Below are 19,255 nucleotides of genomic sequence, written 5' to 3' on the forward strand. Positions count from 1 at the left end.
TATTTTAATTTCAATAAGAAAAACTAGCCCTACGCATGTGCCAATTGTTATATATATATATATATATATATATATATATATATATTTAGAATTAAGAAAAAATAACATGGGTAGTTATGTTCCATAAAAATATGACTTATTATCTGATTATTTTTTTTTAATATGAAAAAAAGTGAATTTACCATGTTATTCTCATTTAATTAATAATTTCAATTTTTAATGTTTAAAGTAACCAAGGATATTTTCTAGTATTTTGAATATTTCACCATTCTTTGCCTTTTGCTTTATATATATAAATAGATTACATCTTCATTGGAAGTCAATCCCAAAAAAGCAGTCTTGGCAAGAAAATCGAACTCAAATGAAGCTCTGAGCTTCACTAATCGTGGGCTCTCTTTCTCCTCTTAAGAGAAATTGAAAATCTGACAAAAAAAAAACAGAGAAATTGAAAACAATATATATATAAAAGATCGCCCACCGTGGGGCTCGAACCCACGACCACAAGGTTAAGAGCCTTGCGCTCTACCAACTGAGCTAGACGGGCTTTGTTGTTTGGTCGATAGTCCTTTACCTTCATAACCGAATTTCTCAAGCAGCTTAATGAAGATTTCAACGAGGAGGAACAGCGTAGAAATTAGGTTATCAATGTAAACGAACGACGACCAAGCAAAAAGCCCGTCTAGCTCAGTTGGTAGAGCGCAAGGCTCTTAACCTTGTGGTCGTGGGTTCGAGCCCCACGGTGGGCGAAAATGCTTCACATTAATTTTTCTTTTCCATCTTTTTAATTCATTACTACCGTGTGCTTTGTTTGGTTTGAATCCAATACAAATTATAAATCCTTTTCGAAAACTTTGTCCCTGTTTCTGCGTTCCAATTCAATCATTCCTTTTGCTTGCCTTGTAATTTTGTTCTTCCATAAAAATAAAAATCATTGTTCTTTCTTGGTGGAGGAGGCAAACTGTTAGCTTCCGCTTAAATGGAGGTATTTGAAAGAAAGGATTTCGATTTGACAACAAAGCTACAAAGGTATTTGAAAGAAAGGATTTCGATTTGACAACAAAGCTACAAATTTGTTTAAAAAATTGTAGAAATGACGCAAACAAATGGATTCTTCTTATTCAAACAATTTAACCTTATAATGTACCCTAGATTTGGAATCGCTCCATCCAACTGGACTCGTAATGCTAATACATACAAGCTCCTGCCTTTTCCTTCTCTCTGTTCTCCGTTTTCTTTTTTTCAGCAAGATTTTGTAGGTGATACTTCTTTGTAAATTAATAAACAAAAAATAATTTACAAGTACATAAAAAATTGGATACAAGTTACAACATACTTTGAATAAAGGAACATAACTTTAATTATTTATTTTCCCCTTGCAAGTGTGATGTTTTACAGAAATCTACAGCGCCGGGTCCGACATTTCATCTCTTGGGGAGCGTAGAGGCAGGACCCCTCATTTTGTGTTATCATGTTAGTAACTATGGATATCAAAAACCAAGAAATTCCCCTAATTCAACGAGAAAGCTCCATTGCAGTACCTGCACAACTCAAAGAAATTAGCAAACCAGTAAATTATAAAAGCAAATCTGTATTCGGTAATACAAGTTCGAAAGACTGTCCACATAGACAAACACTGTACAAACAACTTGCAGGCATCCAAGGAAATATACACTAACCTGTTGCTGAACTTTTCAACAGCTTCAGAGGCATAAAGAAGGGTTTCATTGGCTTTCTCCAGAACCATATAAAGTTCCTTCCCTCTTGTAACCCGAGCAATAACCCAAGCATTGTTTTTCGCCCGGATGCTAACTTCCAATTCTTTCTCATGACCAGCATCATCTGATTGTGCTCTACTCTTTTCCAAATCAACTTCTTCTCTAAGCTTACTTAAGGCAAGTAAGGAATCCTGCCACAGAACATGAAAAATGAACTTCTTGGACATCAATTCATAAAAGCAATAAATTGACATTAAAATGATGAGATCTAGTCTGGTCAGTGACCACTAAGCCTATCTTTTGCAGCAAACACCTGCATTAGGCCAAGCCGCCACAGAGAACACCCAAGGTAAAAGAAATGCACTGAGAATGCAACCTAGTCTAGCTGGAGACTCATGAACATGGCACCAGTCATATAAATAGAAAACTGAAAAAGAACATAATTATAGGCAGCTAAGTTTTCTTCCATAATTCCTTAGCTGCTGCAGGGGAGTATATTTATACAATATTTGATGCAGGAAAACAAGGTGACCATCCTCAACCAAATGGCTACGTTTTAACATGTATTGTGCAGAACAAGAGAGCAAGCCAAACTGTGGTGGAATGCTTTACCTTAGTAAGGGTTGTGACCTTTCCTGCTGGAGAAGCCCTGGATACATTTCTGTCTCCGTCCACTAGTAAATATCGATATCCACTAACATGATACGCATTCTCACCAACCCATCCTTTTGATAGTTTCTCTTCAACTTTCAACAGCTTTAGGGATACCTGGAAAATAGTAAATAAAAACATAAAATTCAAACAATGGCACTCCAGCTTTTATCTCAAGAAAAATTCTACAATACAGCTAATAGCACAAATCAGAATCAATGATTATTGCACCAGTAAATTCCAAATAATTTATTACAAGAAATTAGCGATTAAGTAGACATTTTATTTCACTAGGAATCAATGAGACAACGTATGTTGAGGACATGAAAAAGGATATAGAGGATATTAGAAAACTTTTTTTTTTTCCTGTCGATGAATATAAAGGATATGAGTACATTAAACCAAATTAAATCAATAAAAATTTAAATAGGGAAAGATATGAAAAAGACATTAAAATGTTGCTTCAACACATCTAACAATTTCAGACCCAAAAAAAAAAAAACACATCTAACAAGAAATTTGGTTTTGGTAGAGAACCATATAAATAGGATTTCTATTGCTGACCTCTATTGATTTAGGGTAACGATTTCCACATGACAGTGCTAATGACAAGTTTAAAATGTAAAGAAGCAGTTTGATAGCATAAGCATTAGAGTTACTAGCAGGGCTAGGAAGCTAACATTTTCAAGAACTTGCTGCTTCACCGCAGAAACACCTTGATCCCCAATTAGTACTGAAGAAACAGGAATGAGAAAAATTAAGGTAAGGCTCTTATGCTGATGGGCACAAAGATACATTCTCTCCTGTGTCTGATGGAGCAAAACTGTTGGGGTGGCAGAAATCAAGTTACTAGCCTCTGCACCCCAAATATCAGTGACAAGAAAACCATCCTTCCCTTTGGACCACTTATTCTGCTGCAAGGGCCGTATGACACGATAATTGTAATCTCCAGCAGGAGAGTTGACATCTGAGCCTTGAAATTGTTCTGGAACACCACCAGGACTGGCCAAGATAGAACTTGAGGATACATGGGATGTAGCTCCTTTGCGTAAATAGGACCAGGAACTTACTCCAGAGGATAAAGCACGGGGAGTCAGCCTTAAAACAGCATATGCAAATAGGTTTACGGTGTCATCCTAACAAAGATAGGAAAAACAAAATTCACGAAAGTTAGCATTTGACAAAATAAATGCACCCAGCACCTCTTTCTATGAAAATTCTACACAAGAAAAATGTAACTCAGTTCTTAAGCTTCTCCTGAACTTTAAGACTAAAACACAATGGCATATGAAATGATTTAAAAACAGTTAAAAGGCCTAGAAGATCAAACCATACAGGAGAAAGCGTTGTGGACACCAACAGGTCCTGAAACAAGATCAGTGAGTGACAGGGTATGTTCCCAGCACAAGATTCGAGAACCCTTACAAGCGACTGCAAAGACAAATGAAACCATTCAAAACAAACACAAAAGAAAAATTGTACAACATTGCACTAACAAGTAAAAGACTAAAATTAGGAGATTCAGGTAGAACTTAGAAGTCAGGTCGGAACAAGGGTGATTATAAAAGCCCACATGTGTGCAGAGATGCACAGTTTTGTAGAATACAAGTGGGCAAGAAAGAAGATAATAGGATAGTTAGTGATGATAGACAGGCTTAATACTAATGAAGCATTGCATTATAAGTTAAGATAAAAAAATTAGTAAGGTATGTCTATAAAACTTATAAGGAAAATGGATAAGAAAAGTAGAGAATAAACATAATACCAGTACATGTACTACAACCATCTTTCCAAATTACACCACAATCTGGAAGATGAAAAAAAAATTCAACCATGGAGAGGAACTCATGGACCCAATGAGCATCTAAACAACTAATACACCAAACCTAGAACAAGTTTATGACTAGGACATACTAAAACATTAATAACTTCCAAGCAAGAATCTTGAATAAAAATGTAGCAATAAATGAGCAGAAAATTTCAGCAAAACTGTTCTGGCCTACTCCACTAACATATGATTACTTTATATTCTGAAAACAAACCTGTACTTCAATTGCTGCTTCCCGCCCTACAGTAAGCATCTGTACGGTTCCACGCTCCTTTAAACAGTCACGGAATGATGGTAACAGTAGTTTCTTCCCGACCAGAAAATCTGCCCCAGAGAGTAAAACCATACATATGAGATACAGCAACTTCAGCATTACTTAGGTAGAAAAATCCAATCGAGAGGACATGATACAGCAACTTCAGTATTACCCCAGCAGCACCCATCGAATGGAGAACGCTTTTGAAATGCTGGCAATTAGTGATTTTACAATGAAATTTGAACCAAGGACAATATAAAACTAGACTTCAGTGTAATTAGTAGGCACACGACTGTATGATGACTTACCACCAAGATAGTCCATGATGAAATAGTACAAATGAGATCGAGTTAGTCCTCCACCGGGGTCTTTGTCAAGCAACGCTCTTATAGATCCATGAAACATCACAAAAAGATAATGGACTTCCTTAAGAACCTTTCTCAACGCATCACTTCTCCAAATAGCTTCAAACTCCTTGCTTTTCTCCACTACCTACAACAAGGTAAAGCAATGATTTGAAAATACTTCAAAATAGCAGTGCCTACAACTGCTTTCTAAAAATTTTTAGTTTAGTTATGAGAAACAAAAATGTGAGAATCAGGAGAATAATTAATTAGTTCTGAAAAAACCCATAAGTTATAACATGCTACCAACAATATATGAACATTAGCTAAAAACGTAATTGAAAATGACTAACAATGACAGGAATGTTTGTAAGGAAAACAGAGCTCACCATCACCATCCAGATATCTGGCTCCGCCTCATAAAAAACATGCGAATGCCTCTCCGCTTCAATGGCTTCACAAGCAGCCTCGGGAGAGAAGATTCTGCACAAAATATAAACAAGTTCTTATAAAAATCAAAAAACACTTGCATAAAATGCATATAAGGAAAAAGGGATAGAAAGTAGAAACCTGGTAAATGTGATAAGTCCTTCACTGAGCCCAATCACAGAGAATTGTGCTGAGAAGGGCAAATCGGCAGGGAAGAAAAACAATATCTTGTCCAATTCTTGCCCTTCATTTTGACCCCTCCTCAAATCAAATATGCACAATTGCAGTCCTTCTGGGGTTGCACTAGCCGTAGTACTAGCAGACGACAAACCCATAATTTCTTCCTGCATCAATGGCACAATCAAACAATTGCATAACAAATTGAACCCTAAATTTCGTTAGCTGTTGAAAGGACAAGAAATTGCGAGATTGGAAAGCCTTACTCACAGCACAGCGAAGCTTCTTGTTGGGCTTTGATTTTGATTTTGGTACCAAATAAGGTTTATTGGATTAGATGGAAGGAATTTGCTCGGCCATTAGGCACTGATCCTTTTTTTCAAAGTTTGAATGGTAGGTAACTGCGTGGAAGAATTTCACTAATTACTGTGTCTGCCTGTTTGCTTAATTGCTGTTTTTTCCTGCATTTTCACTCAAATCTAGCTTTTCCTTTGCAGTTTTTATCCAATTTTTTTTAATATAAGTGAAAGTGAGGGGAAGGATTTGAACACAGGATTTTCAAGGTGGGTGTTATAGATATAGCATGAATATTTTGGTAATACGCAACTATTAAATATTTTAAAATTCAAAATTAAAAAACCTTAAAGATGCCAACCGGTCATGTGCTGGAAGAGGACGCTTGACTTACAGACCAATGGTCTCAGATTTGAATTCCCTAGCACCTTTATAGTATGTGTGAGAAAACCTCATTCTCCAATATCGATTGTATCAAACCAATATGGTATTAGTTGGACTCGGGCAAGCCTTTGGTGTGCTCCCAAGTGGTCCTGGATTTAAGCCTATATAGTACTCGGGTGTGTGAGTTTCTGCCCTCCCCTTCCCACCTTCGGCACACACAAAAATATCAATTGTATATAAAAAATAAAAAATAACCTTTAAAAATTAAAGATAATTAAAATTTATATAAAAATAGTAAGCAGGTTGTAACTCAACTGGTTAAGAGTATTTATTATACACTCGAGGTCTTTAGTTCGCTTCTCCTCTCTCAATATCGTCTTTATATAAATAAACAAATAAATAAATACAACAATCCCCACCCAGCCTGCAGGCACCTTTTAATTATAAAAATAAAAATAAAAAATAAAAAATGTTCTAAATGTTCTTAAAAATTGAATTTAAATTTTTTTAATAATTAAAGTTTGGGTAAATTACTCAAATGGTCCTCAAACTTATACCCGATTTACATTTTGGTCTCTCAATTAAATTATTCGTTTAAATGGTCTATCAACTCTATATTATTCGCTCCAGTGGTCCTGCCGTTACATTCTGTCAATATTTCCATTAAATATGAAGGCAAATTGGTCATTATTTACCCTAAAATTTGGTTAAATCTAACAGAAAATTAGACAGTGGGACCAATAGAGTGAATAATATAGAGTTGATGGATCATTTGAACAAATAATTTAATTGAGGGACCAAAATGTAAATCGAGTATAAGTTTGAGGACCATTTTAGTAATTTACCCTTAAAGTTACCATGATATAACAGAGTTGACGGGGCAACATGGACATAGAGTGAAAGCACAATGGCCAGGAATGAGTCAATTGAGAATACAAGTGAAAAGTGAGATTTGAATGAAAACCCACGGAGCAAAACAAGGAAGCCGGACAGAAATCTACTCATTTTTTTTTTAAACAGAATTCTCCAATTTTGTATACTTTTCATCTCATAGTTTATATTCAATACTTAAAGCATGAAAAAATGAGGAGGCAGTACAAGTGTATCAAATAAAGAGTGTGAATCGGGTATATACCTAATTGTATACAAGTATACGCCTGATTGTATTTGCATACCTCTTCTTCAATAAGTTACAAGGAATTATGTATATACTTTTTTTTTAAATACAAGCGATAGTTTAAATATTAAACTATAAGGAGAGGTTCTCACACACACATTACCAAGGTATCATAGGGACATAAACAGCCACAAGGGTCACTTGACCTTTCGCACCCTTTGATAATTTGTTTTGGTATGTTTTGCATTAACTGAATTAATTTATATATTACAGAGCTAACCCTTCTCACATTTTGAGTTTACTTACTTTCTCCTTTTCTTTACCTACTCTACGCGTGACTTATGTGCCTTACTCTTCACTTGATTTAGGTCAATTTTTATACTCTCTTTTTTGTTTACCATTTAAATCTCTCGACTGTAACAAGTAACCTAGTACATTACAAAACCCCTTTTGGCTCTAGTAGTATATTTTTCTAACACAACATCACATAAACACACCTCATAATTCCTCTGATTTCTTTAATCGAATGAGTCAATCAATTAGGAAAAATTCGCACTCTCGCTATTTAAGGTTGACTTTCCTTGATAAAATTTCTAGTTTCGCCACTAGATGAAGATTTGAACTTGAGACCACTGGTCTGCAACCCTTTTTTTTATTGGGCTAGACTCCATTGGCAGGAATCTGGTATATACTTTAGCGGTGAAATGAATTAACCCTAAATAAAACCACTTATAGAAAAATTGCCATCAAAGTCGGTAGTTAGTATTAACACATCAAGTGGAGATCGTCTTAGGATGACTATGTACTACACAATCACCAAATAGGTTTCTTTCTAGGTTGATTTGGGGAAGGCACCTCCTTCACATGCACCTCTATGAATGTGTCAAGGTCAACAGATAAAACACAATCTACGGATCTGATTACCAAACTTGACTCTTTCTTTTAAAAAACAAAATATGCAGGAGCAAGTAAACCAAATCGCAAATGATTTTTTATGATTCAATTCAAAGGGTCACTTTCATTTTTGAATTGATCCTAGTATTGGCACGTGACTGCAAACGCAGCATATCCCACTTTGGAAACATTGGCCTCAAATTAATTTCACATTTCACGCTTAGCACTTTTATATTGCTTAGGCATGACAATACGAGCAATGCTAGCTTCAGTCAAGCCTAAAACGCACCTGTGGATGATTATGGACGGCGAAGGTAATCAACACTTAAATGAGAAACGGATGCAAAAGGAAAATGAATCAGATAGCAACATCACAAGCTTACGCCGGAGGAAGGATCAGGGGAAGAAGAAACTAACAAGGAAAGGAAAAGAGGAACAAGATCAAACCAAATTCTGAAGCATTATTATATCAAAAGCTATATGTAGCGAGCAAATACGGCTAAACCACACCAGTCCACTAGAAAACATGCATAAAGAACTAGATATTACATTAACCTCTAAAACCCAGAATTCCAGAAAATCTTTTAACATCCTAGGCAATGAGGAAAGGCAGCACAGTCAACATGAAGTCCTCATAGCTGAAAGTTCCAGTACCGGTGTACGCTTTGTCCTTCTCCTTAAATTTTTCAGTTAAACCCTGCAAGACACACGAACAAGAAACAAATAAGTGCCAAAAAGAAAATCTCCATTTTAGAGCCATACTTAAAGCCATTTTTCGAAGTTCTTAATACTGGTAAAAGTACATGATTCAGCAATGTACAATAAAAATTGCGGATATCCCAGTTGAAAAAATCAAGCAAAGAAAGAAAGGGCTATTTTTCTTCTCTTGTTAAGCAGGTTTCAAACTAACTGCAGCAATACATTCAAGTTCTGAATTCACAACCATATAAAGTAAGCCGGGATCGAAAAACTCGTGCTTATGCTTTTAGCATAGAAAGAATAGATAACGAATGCTGAATTAGAAAAGTAAAACGGAAAGCCAAGTGACGAAGAAGAAGAAGCTCCCAAGTTAAAACTATAAATTGAGTGCCCAAAATCAGGCTAAGTAGATTTAGTCACAAGTAAACTCACCTTAACAGTAAGACAGCACCTGCATTTAATCACAACAAAGAAAAAATATACATTCAGAGATTGATAAAAGCAAACACAATGTGAAACAAACCAAAAAGAAAATGAATGTAAAATATGAAGGTAAAGGGGAAACGTACTCGATGAAATTGTCATATTCAATGGCCTTGTGTTTGCCTCCGCTCTTGTCGAATTTAGAGACCAGCAAATCCAAAACCGTAGGTGACACAGCAAAACCCAGACTCAGCAGTGCATCTCTCAGCTCGGTTGTATCAATGTGCCCACTTCTGTCCCTGTCGAACCTCTCAAATATTCCCTGATCCGTTGTCACACAAATTATTAATCACAAAACCAAATTTTACTCAGAAGGATAAAAAAGAATTTATATTTAAAAATTTAAGTTTAAAAAAAAAAAATTCTAGGAATTACCCTCCAACTCTGAAGACTGTAGAACACTGCAGTGAATTCCTTAGGCCCTGTTTTCACAATTTACCCAGAAAAAGAAATCAATACGAATTACCGTTTCATTGAATTAATAGCGATATTTATTGAATAACGTTAAAAAACTAAGCTGCAGAATACAAATTATAGCATTGGAAATATTCCATAGCTTTCAAAAGACCAGAAAGCAGAGATATCTCGAACGAAGACGCGGGACCCACTGAAGCATAACGTACCACACACTCGCATTCAACGCAAACACTGACACGTTAACACAACGCGGACACGTGAAATACCATTCAAGGACAGCACTATCAACCACTAAATAGAAAGAGAAGAAGGGCATGGCGGACATTTCGCCTACATGCCTCTAGCGGCGACTCCACGTCCGGTCACTGACTGGGAGAAACAATGCCAGAACGACATCGTCTGGAGTGCGCCGATCAAAATCACAGAACGCACCGTTAACTCTAAGAATCGCAGTTGTCTAATTTCCCAATTTGACGAGAAAGAACTCACAGATACACACGCTTATGGAGAACAGAGAGAGTTAGGGTTTGTGAAACGTTACCGATCTTCCTGGTGTTGGTTTGGGTGAAGAGGTACATGAGAAGATGAACAGTCCTCAAGCTGAAGCTCTGATTGTATGACGACAGAGCTCTCTGCAACTCCTTGTCGTCGATGAAGCCACTGCCGTCCTGATCCGCCATCTGAAAGCACGCCACCACGTTCGGGTCCGTACCGGGGGGGAACGACGACGGCACCAGAGCCGCGAACGGGCTTCCGTAGCCTGGAGCCGACGGCGGGTATCCACCGCCGCTGCTTCCGTGGCTCTGTTGAGGCTTCTCTGGTGCGTACGGCGCGGCATACGGTGCCGATGGGGCGCCGTAGGGTGCAGGCGGCGCGCCGTAAGGTGCAGGCGGCGCTCCGTACGGTTGCGCTTGGTGTTGCTGGTGTTGGTAGGGCTGGCCGGGCTGGCCGGGCTGGCCTGGCTGCGGCGCGGCGTAGGGTTTCCCTGGTGGAGGCGTGCTGCCGTAGCCGTAGCCGGGAGGCTGGTGTGGGTATCCAGACATTTTTAATTTTGTTTTCTTGTAGAATAGGCCTTGAAGATGAGAAAATGTTCTGAGAATTTCAGAGAGAGCTTTGAGCAGATAGAAAACAGATCTATATATAATTGAAGTTGAAAGCTTGGACCCGAAGAATTGGGTAATTACATCGTTGCCCTTGGCTTAAAATGTAATAATAAAAAGAATTTAATTTTTAATTAATTTCAAAACAACTAATTTAATCTTAAAATAAGTATTCTATCTTATTTAATTAGCTACGACTCATCTTCATGATTAAGGTTTAAACTTTGGATTGTGAAACAATTTGATTAGTAAAAAAAATTAAAACCATGTGCTTGCCTCGATTAAAACAATATTGTTTTCTCTTTTTTTTCTATTAACAAAAATAAAAAGAAATGGGAGAAATTCTCGAATTAATTAATTAATATTATTTTTATATAATTGCAAGGGACTTAGGCCCCGTCTAGTTCATGGGGAAGGAGGCTTGATAAGTCTCTACATAAGAAATGGTTGCCGTCACATGAGAAAGTAGGAGGAAAGTGAAGCCCTTCTCCCAATTTAGGTTTTGTTTTCCCTTATCATAGGAAAGTTTGGAAAAATGAGCTAACATTAAATGTATATTTTTTATGACCATTTTGTCCTTATTAACAATATATCATTAAATGCATTCTTTTTTATTTGTCTTGATGCTTAACATAAGAGATGTTATAATTGTGAATGAATGAGAAAGTGTTTGCCAGCTTTATTTGCTAGTTTTGGTCTTCCCTCCAGCTCCACATGTCTTATGTTAAGCTTCAAGACAAATAAGATAATGATGATTATATCGTCAATGGTATCTAAGATATTAGACATCTCTTACTCACGAAAAAAATTATAAGATATGATGTGATTGTCGTCACTGTTATGTCGTGTTACGAACTAATTTACGTGTTATAACTTTTTGGTTTTTCAAATCTTGGGGAAATAAATTACTCTAAGCTAAGCGTTTGGCAGGACCAACTTCTGTTTCCATTTGCAGAAGTCTTTGTGAAGGTATCATTTCAACCTTAAAGAATTGCAAGTTGAATTCAGAACCAGTTCTCCATCTTAAGCCATGGAATTTTTTTCAATTACATAATGCAATAATATTAACATCCGTTGAGAGTCGTGACCCACTGATTCCATCTTCAGCCAAATAACCTTTCCTTTGCTTCTGAACACGTCATTGACCCTCCCCCAGCCAAAGAAGAAAAACAGTATAAGGAAAATAGCTAAAATAAATACAGATGTTATAAAGATTATATCCTAAATTTGCTAAAGAGTCTGCAATCCTATTTGTTTCCTACAAATTATGGGCAATTATAACGACTTGAAAATCTTAAAGGAGGAAATTAAATTAATTACCAATTTGGGATTGCTGTCACTTTTTTAAAAGCTACTTCTGTTATATTTTGAAAACAATCAGCTATAAACTAAAATAGTTTCAAGTTTGGTATTATAATTAGTGTAAAACAGTTTGATAAATTTTGGTATAAAACTGTTGTAATTTTGAATAATGACTAAAATGACCATGATGTAGAAAGTGCTAATCATGTGGAGGTGGTGGTGGCGGTTCAAGTGGTAGTAGTGGTGATTGTGTCATTTAAAATAATTTATGATGGTATTACATGAATTGAAAAAATATTTACCCTTCATTTGGATGGAGGAAAATAACTCGGGATTTAGCTAAAGTCAGGAGTTGAAAAGAAGAAATTGATATTTTCACTGTTTGGCAACTTAAACATGGAACTTATTAAATGACGCACGGGAAAAATCATGAAAATTGGGGATCGAGATTCCCAAATTTAATTTCCACCAAAAGAGTTGTCATTTCACAATTCTAATTGAGCAGAAATTTGTTTTCACTGTAATTTTTGTCATTTACAAAATTCAACATATATAAATCCTCGAGATCTCCTTCAATTATATCTTCGAAATGCTAATTTCCAATTTAGGATTGCTGTTACTTTTTTGAAAAGCTGCTTCTACTATGTTTTGGAAATAATCAGTTGTAAAGTAAAATAGTTCCACGTTTAATATAAAAATTAGTGTCAAACAATTTGATAAATTTTAGTATAAAACTGTTATAATTGTGGATAATGACTAAAATGATCATGATGTTGAAAGTGATGATGGTGACGTGTTATTGAAATTTTTTGTTATTAAAAATAAATAATTAAATTTCATATATATATATTAGTTGTAAACACAAGAAGAATAGAATTAGATTAATATACTATTCCATTTTTTAAAACCACTTCCTCTCTTGCGTCTGTAATTGTGGATTGAAGGACTTGCTAGAAATTTTATTGAGTCTAATGTTCAAGAACTTTATTTTTTTCTTCTTTTTGGTGAAAAGAGAATAGACTTTGCCAATAAAAAAAAAACCAAAAAGCAACACACTTTACGGGCAAAAATAAAACATGGCTTCTAAGCGATTAGAGGAGAGGATTTGCTAAATGCAAAAGGCAAGTCTGGTGGGCCATATTGATTATTTTCATTTTTTCAAAGCTTACTTGGGCTATAGCCCACCATAGCCTTGGTTGTAATTCCGTCAGTGCTCCCCTCTTCCCTTCTCTCTTCCTCCCTTCTCCTTTCTTCTCCCATTCTCCTCTCTTCCCCATTTTCAGTGACATAAGATTTTCCTTTTTTATCATCGCTTTGTTATGATTTTCCTCCACCTATGATAAGTGGCTATGTCTCGGCGTCGGATCTCCACCCATGATAATATGTGAAAATTTTATTTTGAAAAGTAAATATATTATGGTGATCCCAAAATTTCAAACAAGTGATAAAAAAAACTTTTTCAAAAGAAAGGATAAAAAGTAGACCAATTAGAACAAATCCAATCAATAAGATCATAATTAGTCGGAGGTCCCTTTAGTCTTAAAGAAGAAAGTTGATTCCAAAGGTAAAAATGATATAATTAATGCATGATTTGATCATGATGTCATGTGCGTAAAATAATAAATTATGTAAAATTATTCGTACCATGATTTTTATATATAGAAATTAAATTGCTTAATAATGTATAATAATAATAATAATAATAATTACTGTTAACGGGTGATTTAGCACGGCCCTAGAGGGTATATGGTCAATCACACACATTACACAGATTTAGAGTGGTTCACCCATGAATAGGGCTACGTCCACTATAGAGCTTGGTATATATTATAAATGAGTATTACATTATACATAGAGAGAGGCTTGAGAGCCTGAATACAAGAGGAAGATGGAGAGCTTGGGTGTCTCCGGATATGCGCATGGAGAGGAGAATTGGAGCCCTTGCTGGAGAGGGGTCTCTTCCTTTATATAGGCAGGAGAGGAGGGCCACTTGCCGTTGTTTAATGGGCAAGTGGCAAAGGCATAGGTCAGCCTCAATGGAGAATGAGCTGGGCACGTGGGGAAGGTATGGGTCATCCTAAGTGGAGTATGGGCTGAGCACGTGGGGAAGGCATGGGCTGTCAGGAGACAGGGGGTAGTGGCCTGGTGAAATGTCAGGACGCACGTGGTGATCTGTTATCAAAGGTGTGCGTGGTGGTCTGCACATGGCTGAGGCAGTAGGAGTTGGCTAGCACATATTGCTCGGGTATGACATTTCGGCTAGGCCATCTTGGTTTAGGCAATATTGAAACGGGTAGGACATTTCGGGTAAGCCATATTGGCTAGGCAATATTGAAATGGGTAAGACATTTCAGGTAGGCCATATTGGCTAGGCAATATCTGGTAAGCCATTCTTGGTGGGCTATTTCTGGTAGGACAGTTCTGGTAGGACATTTCTAGTACCAACCAGATATGTATAACAACAAGCCCCCAAGTTCTTAGTTGAGAACGAGTTCTTGACTGGGAACTTTCAAGTAATCATGTAAGCCATATTGGCTAGGAAATATCTGGTAAGCCACTCCTGGTGGGCTATTTATGGTAGGTCATTTCTAGTACCAACCAGATATCTATAACAACAAGCCCCCAAGTTCTTAGTTGAGAACGAGTCCTTGACTGGGAACTTTTCAAGTCAATCTTTGTTTGGCTGAGTCGATGAGTCTGTTGTGAGTAATGAGCCTTAGCTGCAAATGGTTGGAGGTTAGGCAAGCTGTACACCTTTTGATGGCGAGTTCGTATAGGCCTTATGGCGAGGTAAATCATGGAGAATCAAGCCTTGGTAGGTCTTGGTGGCGAGGTGAGCCGTGATGGAGTTCACACATACAATTTCGCATTTATGACGTAATGGAGATGTATGTAATGATGACGTGATGAGGATGTATGTGATAATGATGTGATGAGGATGTATGTGATGATGATATGATGTATGTGATGATCATGTGAAAATGATATATGTTACGTGACACGCTACATACTAATTTATGGACGATATACCCTTTTTCGTCTCACTTTAACCATGGCGGGACCTCGTCGTCTCTCTTTAAACCATGGTGGGACAGGTTGGCGGTGGTGGTGAGGCGAGCTGACATACAAGATGTCTCCCCAGCCCCCAAGTTTCTAGTAGAGAACTAGTTCGACTGGGACCTTTATGTAAGTTCCTTGTTGGCGGAGGCAATCAACCGGTATTTTGGAGAGGGGAAGCTTTTGTTCCTTGGAGAATTAACCTCACAAGGTGATCGGGTCCATATGCGACGTGGAGATTGAGCATACGAGGTGCTCGGGTCGGCTACGACGTGGAGATTTGAGCATGCATGGTGCTCGGGTAGACCATGCAAATTGGAGATTTGTCATGCAAATTGCTCGAGTAGGCCATGCAACGTAGAGATTTGTCGTGGAAGCTACTCGGGTAGGTCATGCGACGTGTGTTCGACCCACCATGCGACTTGGAGATTGAGCATGCAACGTGCTCAGGTCGGCTACGACGTGGAGACTTGAGCATGCAAGGTGCTCGGGTCGGCTACGCCGTGTAGACTTGAGCATGCAAGGCTCTCGGGTCGGCTACGCCGTGGAGACTTGAGCATGCAAGGCTCTTGGGTCGGCTACGCCGTGTAGACTTGAGCATGCAAGGCTCTCGGGTCGGCTACGCCGTGGAGACTTAAGCATGCAAGGCTCTCGGGTCGGCTACGCCGTGGAGACTTGAGCATGCAAGGTGCGTCGGCTACGCCGTGGAGACTTGAGCATGCAAGGTGCTCGGGTCAGCTACGTCGTGTAGTCTTGAGCATGCAAGGCTCTTGGGTCGGCTACGCCACGTAGACTTGAGCATGCAAGGCTCTCGGGTCGGCTACGCCGTGGAGACTTGAGCATGCAAGGTGCGCCGGCTACACCGTGGAGACTTGAGCATGCAAGGCGCTCGGGTCGGCTACGCCGTGTAGACTTGAGCATGCAAGGCGTTCGAGTCGGCTACAACGTGGAGATTTGAGCATGCAAGGTGCTCGGGTCGGCTACGCCGTGTAGACTTGAGCATGCAAGGCTCTACGCCGTGGAGACTTGAGCATGCAAGGCTCGGGTCTAACCTGGGGGTTAGCCATGCCAGTAGTCGGGTTGGTTATTTATTCCAAGGTGGTCACCTGGCTCATCCTTTGGAGTAGCACACACCACATGCAAGGTGGTCGGGTTGGTCATTTTCTCCAAGGTGGTCATCTGGCTCATCCTTGGGAGTAGCACACCACGCATGCAAGATAAGCAGGTCGGTCATGCATGCAAGGTGGTTAGCTGGGTCGTCCTTGCGTGTAACACACCACATATGCAAGGTGGTGAGATTGGTCATCTTCTCCATGGTCATCTGGCTCATCCTTGGGAGTAGCACACCACACATGCAAAGTGGTCGGGTTGGTCAATCAATGCGGTGGATGACCATGCAAGGGGTTCGGCGCATGTGACGCAAAGAGTCGGACATGCGAGGTGTTGGTTGACCATGTAATGTGCTCGGGTCTGACTTGAAGGTTGGCCATGCAAGTAGTCGGGTTGGCCATTTCGTCCGAGGTGGTCAACTTGGTCAAGCACGCGAGGTGGTCAGCTCGGTCATGCTTGCAAGGTGGTCAAGCATGCAAGGTGGTAAGGTGGTGCTTTTCTATTCCCATATACATAATACCGAGCCGATTTGCGAGCACATTGGAGTTGCGGTACCGAGCTGGTTTGGGCACACTAGAGGTGTGGTGCTGAGCTATTCACATAATAATATTGTGTAAGTGGGTCGGTCATTTTCGAACATGTAAAAATATATATTTTGTGCCTTCACGTGGTAGGCCTTAAAAAGGGTCTCCTGATGGGAACGACCACAAGGCCTCTTAATACTAGTGTTTGCATAACAGAGGGAGGAATATAGTACACAATATTTTAAGGTAAATATCATGGCAGCAGGAAGAGATTTATTCTCTCTTTAGTGGGCAAGCATGATTGGAGCAGGAAATTGAGTAGGAGGGCACATGGGTATCCTGGTCCGACATAGGGGATGGGAATATTTATAAAAAGACATCAAATGCTCTTGGAGATATGACCCACATTATAATATGGTTCATGAAATGGGTGCCGTGGAAATGCTATATGTGACCACTTTAATAATAATTAATCATTAAAGCAAGAGATTTCTTATCTGTTTATGCACTTCAACGGAGAGCGACGCCTGGGAGGAGGAATTGCGTAATAGCGCGGGGTAGCAAGGATGGAGTCGACGCAACTGGAGCTCCGACAACCCCTGATTTCTGATAGGTCCATAAGGACCAGGTCGGCACATCTAGACGGCTCGGTCCGCACCTGGTCGACCTAGACGATACCGGGTCGGCTGGGATCATATCTGGTCGGCTTATACACAGTTCGGTCCTCGGGTCTAGTAGCCAAGAATTTTAGTGGGATGCTTTGGGACTGAGTCGAGCTGTTTCTCCATTTCTTGTCTCGCTTGCTACCCTTGATTTTCACAGGTGGAGGGCCCTAGGTGTCTTGAGCAAATTTCGCAGCTGAGTAGCAACCTGCTCTGCTCGTCACAGTCGGCTAGACGTAGCTGGACCATGAATATGGTTTTCGGTGGAGATGGATTTCGAGGTGGAGAAGGATGAGAACGACATAAACCTTTCGTGTCGTTTCCCACAGACGGCGCCAACTGTTAACGGGTGATTTAGCACGGCCCTAGAGGGTATATGGTCAATCACACACATTACACAGATTTAGAGTGGTTCACCCATGAATAGGGCTACGTCCACTATAGAGCTTGGTATATATTATAAATGAGTATTACATTATACATAGAGAGAGGCTTGAGAGCCTGAATACAAGAGGAAGATGGAGAGCTTGGGTGTCTCCGGATATGCGCATGGAGAGGAGAATTGGAGCCCTTGCTGGAGAGGGGTCTCTTCCTTTATATAGGCAGGAGAGGAGGGCCACTTGCCGTTGTTTAATGGGCAAGTGGCAAAGGCATAGGTCAGCCTCAATGGAGAATGAGCTGGGCACGTGGGGAAGGTATGGGTCATCCTAAGTGGAGTATGGGCTGAGCACGTGGGGAAGGCATGGGCTGTCAGGAGACAGGGGGTAGTGGCCTGGTGAAATGTCAGGACGCACGTGGTGATCTGTTATCAAAGGTGTGCGTGGTGGTCTGCACATGGCTGAGGCAGTAGGAGTTGGCTAGCACATATTGCTCGGGTATGACATTTCGGCTAGGCCATCTTGGTTTAGGCAATATTGAAACGGGTAGGACATTTCGGGTAAGCCATATTGGCTAGGCAATATTGAAATGGGTAAGACATTTCAGGTAGGCCATATTGGCTAGGCAATATCTGGTAAGCCATTCTTGGTGGGCTATTTCTGGTAGGACAGTTCTGGTAGGACATTTCTAGTACCAACCAGATATGTATAACAACAATTACTATTATTATTTTTAATTAATAAGATGCACAAAAAATAGCATCCATAGCTTGTTGACATTTTGCTATTGGTTGGAATTCCTGTATTATATTATAGTTTTGGAGATAGCGTGGACGTCATGGAATTATTTTCTAAAACAACTCCACTGACCAACTACCCGTACCTTTTATTACATGCAATTTTCAATCGGGTTTTGTTAAATTTGTGAATATCGAATTGTCAAATAGGCTATTTTCTTCCCAAAAACATTAAAAAAAAAAAAAGAAGGCTATTTTCTTTAGTGGGCTGATAATTGCTTAACAATTTGATCCTTTACTTTGGGCCTATTTAATTTTCTTACATTGGGTTTGGATATGAGGCACTTTGAAGTGGCCAGAGGCTCTAGTGCGAACCACTAAATGAGAACCTTATATGAGGATTAATCTGCGTCGTCCAAATTGATCTAAACGGATGAACATGTAAAGTAAACTTACAGTACAGGCACTGTCAATGGCATCTTCCTGGCAAAGAAGAAGACTCAGGTGCGATTCGTTTCATATAAAACTACGTGGTTTTGTTTATAAAGTCCTTTATTTTAACAAAACTCTGTGTTTTGATTTTTATAGTATGAAAAGGGTTAAATACATTTTTGGCTGGGTTTTACACGAAAATTCAATTTGGTCATTGAGAAAAAAATTTAGCCAAATTGGTCACTGTGTTTCCCAAAGTTTACAAT

General features: G+C 39.1%; 2 protein-coding genes and 2 non-coding genes across 6 annotated transcripts; 1 reads left to right on the top strand and 3 right to left on the bottom strand.

Moving 5' to 3' along the window:
- Nucleotides 1–471: 471 nt before the first annotated feature.
- On the bottom strand, nucleotides 472–544 carry TRNAK-CUU (transfer RNA lysine (anticodon CUU)). The gene has a single exon. It is a non-coding gene; the product is annotated as a tRNA-Lys (tRNA).
- A 129-nt stretch (nucleotides 545–673) lies between these two features.
- TRNAK-CUU (transfer RNA lysine (anticodon CUU)) lies at nucleotides 674–746 on the top strand. The gene has a single exon. It is a non-coding gene; the product is annotated as a tRNA-Lys (tRNA).
- Nucleotides 747–1,091: 345 nt separating this feature from the next.
- LOC110773179 (vacuolar fusion protein CCZ1 homolog B) lies at nucleotides 1,092–5,901 on the bottom strand. Of its 3 annotated transcripts, none has more exons than XM_021977689.2 (11): nucleotides 5,671–5,901; nucleotides 5,365–5,567; nucleotides 5,184–5,277; nucleotides 4,759–4,942; nucleotides 4,623–4,661; nucleotides 4,409–4,518; nucleotides 3,702–3,797; nucleotides 3,047–3,502; nucleotides 2,328–2,483; nucleotides 1,677–1,906; nucleotides 1,092–1,538 (listed from the first exon to the last, which is right to left on the bottom strand). In XM_021977689.2, the coding sequence occupies exons 2-11, from the start codon at nucleotides 5,556–5,558 to the stop codon at nucleotides 1,508–1,510; spliced, it is 1,590 nt and encodes a 529-aa protein (XP_021833381.1). In that variant the 5' UTR covers nucleotides 5,559–5,567; nucleotides 5,671–5,901; the 3' UTR covers nucleotides 1,092–1,507. The 3 variants fall into 3 exon arrangements, with proteins under 3 accessions (XP_021833381.1, XP_021833374.1, XP_021833389.1); XM_021977682.2 differs by having other exon boundaries at nucleotides 5,667–5,901; XM_021977697.2 differs by lacking the exon at nucleotides 4,623–4,661 and having other exon boundaries at nucleotides 5,667–5,897.
- A 2,631-nt stretch (nucleotides 5,902–8,532) lies between these two features.
- LOC110773110 (calcium-binding protein CBP) lies at nucleotides 8,533–10,806 on the bottom strand. Its single transcript, XM_021977623.2, has 5 exons — nucleotides 10,230–10,806; nucleotides 9,647–9,693; nucleotides 9,358–9,533; nucleotides 9,221–9,239; nucleotides 8,533–8,786 (listed from the first exon to the last, which is right to left on the bottom strand). The coding sequence occupies exons 1-5, from the start codon at nucleotides 10,729–10,731 to the stop codon at nucleotides 8,682–8,684; spliced, it is 849 nt and encodes a 282-aa protein (XP_021833315.2). The 5' UTR covers nucleotides 10,732–10,806; the 3' UTR covers nucleotides 8,533–8,681.
- Nucleotides 10,807–19,255: the final 8,449 nt, after the last annotated feature.

Source organism: Prunus avium, chromosome 7 (assembly GCF_965620075.1).
Source record: "Prunus avium chromosome 7, drPruAviu1.hap1.1, whole genome shotgun sequence".
Lineage (NCBI taxonomy): Eukaryota > Viridiplantae > Streptophyta > Magnoliopsida > Rosales > Rosaceae > Prunus > Prunus avium.

Excerpts from the sequence above, each read along its gene's own strand:
- LOC110773110 (XM_021977623.2), bottom strand. The coding sequence starts at position 10,731 with ATGTCTGGATACCCACACCAGCCTCCCGGCTACGGCTACGGCAGCACG. Across the intron at positions 9,694-10,229 it reads AACCAACACCAGGAAGATCG|GGCCTAAGGAATTCACTGCA; the intron begins GTAACGTTTCAC and ends TTGTGAAAACAG. Across the intron at positions 9,534-9,646 it reads ACAGTCTTCAGAGTTGGAGG|GGAATATTTGAGAGGTTCGA; the intron begins GTAATTCCTAGA and ends ACAACGGATCAG.
- LOC110773179 (XM_021977689.2), bottom strand. The coding sequence starts at position 5,558 with ATGGGTTTGTCGTCTGCTAGTACTACGGCTAGTGCAACCCCAGAAGGA. Across the intron at positions 3,798-4,408 it reads AAGCAGCAATTGAAGTACAG|TCGCTTGTAAGGGTTCTCGA; the intron begins GTTTGTTTTCAG and ends TTGTCTTTGCAG. Across the intron at positions 1,539-1,676 it reads GTTGAAAAGTTCAGCAACAG|GTACTGCAATGGAGCTTTCT; the intron begins GTTAGTGTATAT and ends TGAGTTGTGCAG.